The sequence below is a fragment of the Dryobates pubescens genome, chromosome 17 (assembly GCF_014839835.1).
Source record: "Dryobates pubescens isolate bDryPub1 chromosome 17, bDryPub1.pri, whole genome shotgun sequence".
Taxonomy (NCBI): Eukaryota; Metazoa; Chordata; class Aves; order Piciformes; family Picidae; genus Dryobates; species Dryobates pubescens.
Genome location: NC_071628.1, coordinates 4169016 through 4181306, shown reverse-complemented (window position 1 = coordinate 4181306; position 12291 = coordinate 4169016). Strand labels below are relative to the sequence as shown.

The following is a 12291-nucleotide window of genomic DNA, read 5'->3' as shown; positions in this document are numbered from 1 at the left end:
GTGGAATATAAAAGCTCAAATCAGATCAGCTCCACGCCTCAGCAGCAAACTCACCTATGATTCAATTCCAGGCTGGAGCAACAAACCCAATTTCTCTTTCATTCAATTCATCCCTGTATTTCCCTTTTTTTTTCCCAGTTACCTGGTGCTGCTTTCTACTCGCTCCTGCGGCACAGGCACCGGTCGTCTACGCTGTCCCCCAGGTGCTACCGCTCTGCCCCATCACCGCTCATCCACGGGGAACAGCGGTCCCGCTTCCCCGTGGATAGCAGCAAACAGCACTCGGCATCAGAGTTCCAGCGCTGCTGAAACGCGCTGGAAAACACCGCCGGCTGCTCTGCCCGACAGAAAAATACTTCACAGCCCGGAAAAGGCGGTGGGGGGTAGGGCTCCCTGGCTTTTTTAAATGACCTAATACTGCCAATTAGGAAGCGGCCCTGCGCAGTTCAGAGGGACACCAGCAGCTGCTTGGAGCAGATGAGCAAAAGAAAATGCAGGACAGCCCCATTGTAGCCTCTGACTCCACACTAGCTAAAAAAAAAAAGGGAGAAGTGAAGGAACAGCACTAAGCAAATAAAGCTTCGGGTCCACACCAAAGCGTGGAACTTGAAGACAGAGTAACCCAAACAGCTCCCTCCCATTCATTCTTTCTCCAGGGAGGACTTGCATGCTAGGAATTCTTCTGCAAAAATTCACAGGAGATGATGTCCTGTCCTTACCTCCCGTGCCAGCCAAGCAACATGGGGCTGAACTCAAAAGCTGAACTTGAGATTTTTTTTTCTGTCTTACAAGAACAACCACAAAGACCTACACTCCCACACGCTTCAAGGCAGGCCTCCTGCTCTCATTTCCTTTCCTTTGCTGACGAGAGACTAGAGGCACACCTACAAAGAATAAAATTTAGTAGGAAAGCAACTGGTTTTTCCTACCTGTACGAGGCTCAGCTCGTTGCAGTGCCGGGTTGACGTTCCTCTTCTTCGCTGAGGAACTTAAATCAATCTCTCCATTAAGGTTGGCTCCCACATCCACTGCAGCCTGCGGCTCCAGACCCTCTTTTCCTGCAGCTGGTAATTCAGGGGAACGAGGTGTCTCTGCTGCAAACACCACTGCATCAAAACTTTTCACCATTTTAGGAACTTTATCCAGAGAGGAGCCGTCACCTGCCGAATCCAAGCTCTTTACTCCCATGTTTTCCAGCACGGCTGCCTCAACATCACCGAAGGGCGATTTGGGTACAGCTTGGCTCTGGCTGCCCTCAGGCTCAGCCAAGGCCTCCTCCTGAGCTGCTTTTGCTGAGGGACCAGCATCACTCTCAGCAGCTGGGCAAATGGTGTCGGTGCTGGAGTCGCTGTCACACATGGGCTCCTCTGCAATGGGCTGCAGGGCTGCCCGGGGAAGGACGTTTTCTGTCTCCTCCTGCTGCTCCGGATACGTTGTGACGGGAGTTATTGTCACCGGCCTTGACGCTTCCTTGCCCTCACAGGCGTCACTTGGGGCTCCCACTTCTGAAGCATGCTTTAATGCAGGGGTGCTGCTGGGCGAGGAGCTCTGTTGTACGGTTTGACTAGGATCATGCTCTTGGTTCAGCCCCACATCCGGGCAAGGATCACTCTCCACATCCTGTGACTTGCCCGCTGGTGCAGGTCCGTGCATGGTGCCTTCTCCTGCACCCACTGCCCCAGCCTTGCACGCTTCCTTGGCACGGCTGGTCCCTTTCACCCCAGCATCCGTGCTGCTGCCGCCTGCCACGGGCCCCTTCTGACTGCAGGCAGAGGGTTTCACAACAGCAGCAAGAAGTTCCTCCGACAAAACCTGCTCCCTGCCACTTGCACAAGCCTCCTGCTCAGGCTCAGCTTTGCCTCTTTCAGCTTGCTGTGAGAGGCTCTGCTCCAGAGAGCCCTTGTCCCCTTCATGGTCCCCACGCCAGCTGGCTCTGGCAGCTACCTTGCCATGCTCCCCACCGCGCTGCCAGGCAAGCTCTGCCGCCACCACCACCACTTCCTGGTTTTGTTTAGATTCCTCATTATGAATTACAGAGGGTGTGTCTATTAAATTATCCTCTGCACAGCCTGTGCCCTTGGCACACGTTGCTAAGCCAGGGTCATTACCTTGCAGAGGTGGCTCCTGCCCAGAAGGTGCCACTGCAGCATCTCCCTCCTGACTCGCAGCCGGTCCCTCTCCTGTGGGTAGTGGAGTGAGAGGTTTCACCTCAACACACAGCCCCTCCTGCTCTGAAGCACTTTCAGCTCTCTCTGCTCCAGTTTGTGCAGGCACTTTCTCTGCCAAGCTTGTGCTCACACCCTCTGGAGGGAGTGATGCAGGCTCACGTTTGCTCTCTTCAGCAGCGTCCGGTTTTAAGCTGTCGCCCATTTCATCTTCAACAGCAGTGTGACAAGCAGAATGCTGACAGCTAGCAACTTCCTGACCTCCATCTGCAGAATCAGTGCTTCCTCCATCTCTGCTGCTGTTGGTATCAGTTCCTGCTGGCTCCTCTTCTTCCATTGCCTCAGCCACACATTCAGTGATCATACTGCTTTCCTGGTGACAGACAGGTTTTGCACTGCTTTGGTTAAACCCAGCAGTATCATCATCTGCAGGTTTAGCATCAGTGCCATCAGTTTCCATACAGTCTGTCAGAGAGGGCAGGCTTGACTTCCCATCTGTGCAACCTGCTTCTGTTTGTCCTTCTTGCTTCCTCCTGCCATGGATTTGCAAGCCAGGACCAGATTTTGATGCACACGTGGGCACCTTCACCCCATTCACTGCTGGCAACACTGCCCCAGTGCTCTCAGTGACATGCTGCTCTGCCATGACACTGGCACCAGTTTTGCTTTCCAAGACGTCACCATTCACCTGCTCAGTACAGGAGTCTGCTCCGTGCTCTTTGCTACTGCTGCTCTTGCAAAGGTCATCGGAGTCATTGCCAGTGCCACCGTCTGCATTCACCCCACCACATGCCGGTACCACTCCCACATCTGCATCCTCCCCATCTGCACACTTGGTGCCATTGAAAGCGCCAAGGACGGGCTGAGCAGCACTAGCTGACTCTTCCTTAGCTGCAGATCGCCGCTCTGGGTTTGCAGTCCTCCTTCCACTGGCCTCAGCCATCCCATCCTTTACCTGCTGCTGGCCCGCAGCCGTCTCAGCTGCCCCTGCACAGTTCCTGCATTCGGTCTGGCCCATAGCCACATCCACACCCTCCAAAGGAGCTGGGGCTTCTCCTGCACTTCCAGCCACAGCAACAGCACTGCCAGCTGCACGCTCCTCAGCAGCCTGCACTTCCTGATGGGCACTGTCTTTGCTGCACAAGCTGGCCCGATCCACAACTCCAGCAGATGTCATTCCAGCTTCCTCATTTGTATTTCCACAGGAGGGAAGATTTATGGCACCGTTTACACTTGCACACAGGCTCCCTGTGCAGTCCTTCTCCTCTGATGTAGTCCCTGAGCCCTCAGCAGAGGCTGGCCCCTCCTCTTCCTTTCTACTCAACGTCACTGTGTTTTTACTTCCACAGAAGCACTCTGGGCTCTCTGCATCCCCCAGGCTCAGGAAGTCATTTGGTGTATCATTAAAAGCTCCCAAACTCCTGCTGTTGCATTTCTCCTGGTGGGTTTGGTCTGAGAGCTGCCCGACGTCCAGCTGAACAAGATGGGATGGACTTTCCTGCCTTCCTTCTCTTGCCATTTCTTCTAGGCTCTGAGAGGTAGTGGTTGGGTGACCATCTGGTTCTGCTTCCTTAGCACAGCTGTCTGCAGATTCTCCCAGTGCAGGCTCTGTCTGCTGCCTTAAACTCTGCAAGGAGACCAAAAAAACAGAAATAATGACTTTGTTCTGTCACACATTTACACTGTCTCCACCTTCACACCGTTCCCACCATCTACATAACAACAACTCTTGCTTCCTCTGTACCTCCAATTGGTGCTGCCCAGGCTCAGAGTTACAAATACACTATAGTGGGGATTTCAGCTTGGCTTTGTTATGGAGTAATACTGAAATCAGAATGACAGAAACACTGGCTGGGAAGAGCATCTGGAGGCCATCCAGTCCAGCCTCCTACCTGAAGCTGGGCTACAGCCAATGCAACATCAGGTCAATCAGGACTTTATCTTGCCAAGTCTCCAAGTCCTGCAATGACAGGAGTATCCCACCACTTCTCTGGGCAATCTTTTCTACCATCCTCCCATGAAGAAGTTTTCCCTAGCAAACAGCCCAAACAACTTGAAGCTGACATTTGTGCCTCTGCCCCCTCAGCACACCATCTGCCACCACTGGGAAGAACTCTAATGTTTGTAATTGCTCTTCAAGCAGCTGTAATCATATTTCTCGAGTGCACTTAAATTCAAGATGAGTAAACAGCAGAACTCAGTCTAGCAAATAATGCAAATATATACCAGCCTAGTCCCAAGGGCCTTGAGCAAATGCTGTTTCAGAACAAACTTCAGATCCCTTCCTGTTGGCACGCCCCAGTTCTCAGCAGCATTGCTCAATTTGCTCTGTATTGATGGAAAGGCTACTTCAGACGTGGGAATTGGCTGATGATGTCCAAACACTGCCACTTGTCTCCTGCTCCTAGGACTGAGCTAATCATCTAATCTATTCCTGAGGACTGCACACATAATTAGATATCTAAAACTTATTTCCTAAATGGAAATAAAGTCTTGAAAATTATGCCATACTATTAAAATTAATTTCTGCTTTCTCAGTCCCTGTCTGCTCTGCACTTTTCCCCCTCAGCACCTGCTTTGTCAAGGATCCCACAATCTCCTGCAGTTTGATACAATCAAACCTTTGCTTAAAAAGAATTGTTTTCCACCTCTCCCTTTTTTATCCTCTTCTCTGCAGCAGTGTTCACCTGTCAGAAAAAGTGTCTTGTTAAATCAGTGAGCAGCCTCAAAATCCTTCCTTCCATGCACACCCCACTGAGCTCCTTGATTTGCTTGGGGTTGGCTTTGCACCATTCCAAACTATTTTGAATCTGTTGCTTTTTACATTTATTAGCAAAACCCCTCCCCAAAATCCCATGCATCCTAGAAGCCTAACTTAAACATATCCCTACAAACTTGAAGACTCTAGTTCTTAGAAGAGGAGAATTTTTGGATGTTAGGAACAAGTTCTTTACCATGAGGGTGGTGGAACACTGGGACAGGTTGCCCAGGGAGGTGGTTGAGGCCCCAGCCCTGAAGATATTGGAGGTCAGGCTTTGCCAGGGCTCTGGGCAGCCTGGTCTAGTTGAGGATGCCCCTGCTGATTGCAGAGGGGGTTGGAGTAGATGACCTTCAGAGGGCCCTTCCAACACAGCCCATTCTATGATTCATACCAAAAAATGTCAGCTTAAGCATCTTCCCCCTCCCCCCCCCCACCCCGAATATTAAAACTGCTTTGATTGGTGCATCATAAGGAACTTCTGGGCACTACATATGCAGACAGTGGCAAAAATCATCACTGTTACCTTGAGGATTTTGTGTTTATTGATCTTTCCACACGCTGAGGTTTGCAAACAATGAGCATTGCCACTGGATCACCGACTCACAGACCACCAAATGCACCTCTGGTTCTTGTCATGCAGCTCCCATCTACACTAATCCTGCTACCCACCTCCCACGTATGCTGTCACCTATGCCAGAGCTCACTTGTTTTGAGGCATCCCAAGACAGCTTAGCATGGAAGGCAGGCAGCTTGGCATCTGCACCCATCATGCAGCACCAGGGATGGGACACAGGGCTGTGCCTGTAGTGGTACCCACAGCCTGCAGCTATTTTAACAAGGGCAAACAAACAGGATCAAATGGCGTGCCAACCGTCTGGTGGCTGTAAGCCTGAAGGAGAGCACAGAAGTCCCATTGCTGGTTCCCAGCCAGGATGGACAGACACACAGAACACCAATACTTGCCTGGGAACAAGCAAGTTTCTCAAAAGGAGGGGCTGTGGCAGCCCCACCATCCTCACAGTGAAGTCACTCTGCTGATAGCCTGAAAAACAGAGCCATCGCCAAAGGAAGACTACTGGCTCTTAAGTGACCTGAAATGAACCTAAATGAAATAATTACAAGGCTTCTTTCCAAATTCAAATCAGATTAGATGTGAAGTGAAACAGTGCTGGAAAGAAAAAGTCTAAGTCTAAACATAGCCTTTTCTGATTTCATTGTCAGGCAAAATGCACCCATCTGGCATTTGCACCAGCAAAGAAGCAGCAAGCTGGATATGGCCCCCATGGAAAGGGGAAGCAATTTCATGGTTAGCCTGGGTTTGCTGCTCATGCCACCAGTTCCTGTTGAGACTGAGAGTAATTAGCATCTCAGATGCTCAGGGAAGGGTGAAAATGGCTCAAGAGTGACCCATACCTCTGAATGTCCCCCCCAGACCACTGCCTGCAGACAACGATTCTCACCTTCCTGTTGTTTAGATGCCACACCTCTGTAACAGCACATAGAGGAGCTGAGGAAGGAACACCCACACAGGATGCCAGCTAAACAGACATGTTGGGCAGTTCTGAGAAGTGGCAGTTCAGCTGTTTCACCTTCCTATCTCATGGCATCGATTTTAAAGCAGTAAGAGGGAATGATTCCAAAGCTCCCACGGTCTGAGAGGAGCACAATGAGGAGGCTGCTATGGACACAGATCCCACATGCCCAGTGCAGGTTCGTTCTCCGAGTCCTACACCAAGGTGCTAAGGAAATGAGAGTTTTCTCCATCACCTGCCCAGCTCAGCCTCCTGACCCAGAACTTTCCATCTGAACAGAGATGGACTCATTCCCCGCAAACCCTGCCTCACTTCAGAGTCCTCCTTATGCTGCCCAATGACCGCCAGACATTCCAGAGGGGCAGTGTGCCCCCAGGGAGGTCTTCCCTGACCATCTAAGCAGGTCTCAGTGTAATGGAGAGGACATGAACTGGGAGCAGAGAAAGCCCATGAGGTCATGCAGAGCCATGCTGCACAGCCCCAAGCCTACTCCTCTTTTGAGAGAGAAAATCTGCTGCCTAATAAAGCTTGATCAGCTCTCCCCACACTCAGCAGAGAAGAAAGCAGAGAGGTGATGTGTGACAATGACACCCAGAGAAACGTTTAGGTAAACACCCCCCTGAAGGGTGCCTGCATATGGAAGTCCTCCCCAGGGGCCAAGCTGCAAGCAGCCACCTCTGCTCCTTTTCCATCATCTCAGCCATTTCCTTACCATGTGCTGGTGGCTCTGCATGTGCATCTGGAGGTGCCGTATGTCGCTCTCCAGGCTGGCTGCTGCCCCTTCCCTGGCTTCCGCCGTCAGCATGTAAACGTTGAGCCCGCGGTGGTGCTTCACGCGGTAGTCCCCTGAGTGCACGGTGTGAGACAAGGTGCTCCAGGAGTCTGGTTCCTTGGCTTCCTCTCTGCAATAGAAGCAGCACAGGTTAATCTGCAGGCAGGCAGGGATGCTGCATTGCAGGACACTCAGGCTGTTCTTCACCCTGGACAGTCATCTAATCAACAGCCCGAGCGAAGCAGAGCACCGGCTCCAGGGCCAGACAGACAGATAGGCATGCACGCTTCTTGGGCTTGAAAATTAATGAGCTCTAGAGCCACCAGCTTTATTTCACAAGGTCCTTCTCAGGTAGAGAGAGCTCCTTGTTTTCCCCAGACTATGAGTGGCTAGCAGAAAGAGCACAATAATTACTTTCTAAGATGGAATTTATTGCAGGTGAAGATCACCAAAGCAACTGCTGCAGAACAACAGCAACCTGAAAGAACGAACTGCAGAGGGACAAGTCAGAAGAAATGAGGATTATCATGCCATTAGGTGCTAACATTTCCACACCAAAACCATCACACTGCTTCACAAACACCCAACAGTCACTGAATTATAGCCATTTTTTCACTTCTGGAATGAGTTTAGCTCGCTCTGTGAAACTGCTTCTGTGAAAGATGTTCTTAATGTTGTCAGACTGTTTGGTCCTTCTGTAGCACTATCACCAATTTTCCTTCTACCAATCAAAAGAATAGAAAGGGGAAAAAAAGATGCTGCTGTAGATCAGAATGAAGAAAAACTTAGCAGTTAAATGTATGCCACAGCAATTTCTATTCAGTCATATCCTTTTGCACATCAAACCCTGACTCTGCACAGGCTTCTGACTCAAAGCAGGAATCCTTCAGGTCTCATTGAGCAGCACAGAGGCTACATTGCCCCTTGAAGGGGATGAAGAAACATTTATCTTACCAAGTTGTTCATTTAAAGCTTGAGGTTCACAGATTTCATTTTGAATCAGAACTGATTCAGGAAAGCCAAGCTCTTCGGTTGCACCAGAAGCAGGTGACTCACACAGCATCCCCCCAAGCACTGCATCCCATGGGACAGAACTGGAGCAGGGGCTTGCGCTGGCCTGCACAAGGGTGTGAGGAATGGAAGCTTCTCCATTTTCCTTTCACTGGGGCTGCATCTACCAACTCCCAGCCCCAGCTGAGAGCAGGTCCCCTCCCTATAATGGGAACCAGCCCCTATCACAACAGGCATCCATGGATGTCCCTTTGCAGCAGAGCTCCAGATTTCCCTAGAAGGGACAGAGCTGTGATTGCAATTAATCAGGAATTCAGAAGGTTCACAGACAGCAAATGCATACTACCAACCAAGTAACATTATCATAGAATCATAAAAAGGCTTAGGCTGGATGGGACCTTAGGGTTCATCTACTCCAACCTCCCCACCACAGGCAGCATCTTTGCCTACTGGGTTTTTTTTCCACTTTGAGAGCAAGAAGTGCCCACCTAGTAAACCACAGGGCTACCTCCCTGGGAAGCCACACAATTTAGAAAGCAAAGTTGTAACAAGTGAACAATACCACACCTGCCAACGGGAATGGGCAGAGCAAAGCGGGGAAGCAGTTGGATAGTTCATCAGAGAGATGAGAAACCTGTGCAGATGACAGAGCTGGCAGCAGCTGCCCCTGCTCCGCCCTGGCACAATCACCCACCCCCTCTGTGACTCACTCTGCCTTAAATCTGCAAGGAAATTGAGACAAAGCCAACTTAGGACTTCCACTACTCACCTCCACTGACTTCAGCAGAACTACTCTTGATTTAAACAGAATTAATATTTCCACAGAAAACCGGAAGGAAGAATCTAACTTTTTGTGGTGATTAACATACAGCTAAGTTGTGGGGATTAATACAAAGCTAAGGAGGCAGTGAAGTCAACTGAGCCATTACAACTGACTGCAGAAATGTCCTTTCTTTAACAAGGAAACACAGACCTTTCTGTCTGCAGTATTCTTCTTTTCAGCTGTCATATATGAGAGACCACTGTACTCAGGGCCACTCTCAGAGAACAAGGAGGCTGTCAGCACAAAACCCCATATTCATCCACTCATGGGGATAACATCAGCCAGATTAAAGAGCTGAGCACAATGAGCCTGCTCAAGCTGAGCACAATGAGCCTGCTCCACTTTCTCATCAGCTTCAAGTACACTTGTGAGCATCTTCAAATCATCACCCACAAAGCAGCCTGCATGACTTGAGGCTTGAAGGACCCTGAGTGACTTCAAAACCCTCAAAATCTGGAGTGAGATGACAGAGAAGCAATGTCCTCTACAACACTGTGAGCATGTCCACCCCTCCTGCAATCTGCCACCTTCACATGGCCCAGGCAGAGCAAATCATACAAGCATAGAACAGCTTAGGTTGGAAGGGACCTCAGAGATCTTCTACTGCCATGACACCTCTCAGCTAGACTCAGCTGCTCAAGGCCTCATCCAACCTGGCCTTGAATACCCCCAGGGAGGAGGCATCGACAGTCTCCCTGGGTAGCCTATTCCAGAGTCTCACCACCCTCCTACTGAAGAACTTCTTCCTATAATCACTTCTACTTACAAAGATGACAGTTTCTTTTCATATTCAACTTGCTGACCTGTGTTGCATCTAGAAAGGGCTTTGAACCCTTTGCAAACAACCCCAGATCTTTCTCACATCCAGTCAGCTACAAATAAGTCCAAGCTCTCATAGGTAGTCACCTGTGCTGCACAAAACTAAGCTGTGAGGTAGTGGATGGCACAATCTGCTGACTCCTTCAAATCATCCTTTTCATACATTGCTGCACCCTGGTGCTAGCAGTCTGCAGCAGAGAGGACAAATGAGAATCTGGCAAGTGTTAACATTTTTGCACACTACAATTTCTGTTGTTCAGGCAATCACTTCCAAGGTCACACAAGAAGACACTCTTGCTGTTTGTCTTGGTATATAGATTTTAACCATTTGTGTCTTCCCTGCATGCCTCACTGCAAGCCCTGGGTTTTACTGAGGGAAAATAGACTTAAAACTTCTTTTCAGCCACAAATTTTATACTCCTTGGTTGTGAAAGATGTTTAATTTGTACAGGTAACCAACCTCTGGAGCAGCTGTACAGGAGAACATATCCAAGCTGGTCTAGTAACAGGAAGAGATACACAAATATTTACTGAAGGTTAATGAGCAAAAATGTACCTGGAAGCTCCAGCACTGGAGGAGTCTGGAAATCTGCTTTTGTTCAGCACAAAAAGTCAGTTTGCTGCATTTTGACAGCAACAAGAGAAACCTATTGTCTTAGGAGGTTTAGCCATCCTGGGCCAATTCTTTCTCATCCTCCCTTTTCAACAGCTTCCCATCAAAGCAAGTCAAACATACCAAGAGAACTCAAAATCTCATCAGCATCATCTCCAAATCCAGTTGTTGCAGAAGAAAGTATCTTGCTTGGTTATAAAACCAAAGACTGCTCAATAAGGTTGACAACATTCACTAGCTCAACACTCAGCACAACCATGCCTTGTTCTACTGAAAGAGCCTGGCACAAGTCCTCTAGCTCCCATCCCTGCTTGCATGGTTTAGTTGATTAGCTGGTTTTGGATGATGGGTTGGACACGATGATCTTGAAGGTCTCTTCCAACCTGGTCTGGTCTATTCTATTCTATTCTTTTGTCCCATGTAAGCACACCCTGAAGAGAAATTGCTGGTTTCAAGAAAGAAGAGACTTAATCAGCTAGCCCTTCATCTGTGAAAAGGTGGCTCAAAGAGGGATGCCAACCCCAAATGGTGTGAGTGGAGAAGCAGACAAGTCTACACAATACTCTCAGGCCATGTCCTGCTCAGTGTGGGAGCTGATGAGATTGTTCAAACTGCAGTAGCACCTCCTGCTTGTTTGGCCCATTAGACAAGACAGGCAGTAGTATCTTTTAAACCTCCCAGCATCACCCAAGTAGACTTGTCCCTGGTGAAGAAGCAGCTGCACCACACTCCTGTGCTGAATCTCTTCTCATCTCATGGAGGAGCAGATAGGATGGCCCCAGGCCAGCGAGCGGTGGAAAGAGGGAGAGGAAAGCCTGCCCCAACCCAGCTTCCTGCAGATATGGGCGAGGTACTTTTAAGAAGAAGGAAGATAAGTGAGAAAGAGAGAACCCCAAAAAAACAGCAAAAGCTCTGCCTGCTTGCAAAAGCTGCAGAAACTGTGCTGGGTAATGAGGGTTTGAAGTGCAGTGGAGCTGGTGCTCCTGGCAGGCGTGTTTCCCAGCACAGAGATAACAGGTTTTAAACGGAGAGAGAAAAAGGAGGGAGGAAGAGATCAGAAGATCGACCAAAAAGCTTCAGTGGGCTAAGTAAAACCTTGTGTTAGGAGATTTATCCCACATGTTTACACACAGGCAAGGAAGCAGTGTGGGAACTCAAGGTGTTATTTCCTGGGGATATCCCCTCCAGATTTCTGAGCTGGACTTTGGCTGAAACAAAACAAACTCCATAGCGTTGCCAGCTCTTACAGTCTTACTGCAGGCCTGACAACAGCTGTGGGTTTATTCTGAAGGCACCAGCTCCTAGATTCATGTGATAAAGAAGGGAAAAAAGGGGGGTGGGGGGGAAATCACCTTTTTTTGTTTGTTTCAAATTAAACAAAGCTGCAATGAAACGCTAGGAAATGCTGGAATTTAGATGCTCTTATCTGTAATGCAAACAAAACCTAAATTGAATTCCAATCTTGCATTCCTTTTATTACTATTATTATCACATCACACTGAAAATGCTAGATCAGACAGGCTGATAGAAGAGGAATGGTGCCTACTGGGATAGGATGCAGGACAGGCCATTTACACCAAGCCAACAATGCCTCCTGTGAAAGCCCAGCACCCACCCAGACTTAACACAGGCACCAGCATCTTAGAAATCTGATAAAACAGAACTCCAGAGCTATGTGCAGAGGTGCTGGGGTAATAGAGACTTTGTGTATGTATGACCACCAGCTTTGCATCCCCAGTCTTTACTGATACACAAAACACTAATGCACGCAAACACCTTTATATGCTCCTCCTCA

At 49.1% G+C, this 12291-nt stretch overlaps 1 protein-coding gene across 8 annotated transcripts in view; it reads right to left on the bottom strand.

The window, feature by feature from the left end:
• Positions 1–12291, bottom strand: part of AKAP13 (A-kinase anchoring protein 13) — a 176368-nt gene that overhangs the window by 113686 nt on the left and 50391 nt on the right. For 7 of the 8 annotated variants that reach the window (XM_054169118.1, XM_054169120.1, XM_054169123.1 and 4 more), the window contains exons 5-6: positions 7171–7360; positions 930–3792 (exon numbers count right to left, since the gene is read on the bottom strand). In XM_054169118.1, the coding sequence (XP_054025093.1) occupies positions 930–3792; positions 7171–7360 (3053 nt within the window). Of the gene's footprint in view, positions 1–142; positions 188–929; positions 3793–7170; positions 7361–12291 lie in introns of those variants that run through there. The other variant, XM_054169126.1, reaches the window with a different exon arrangement.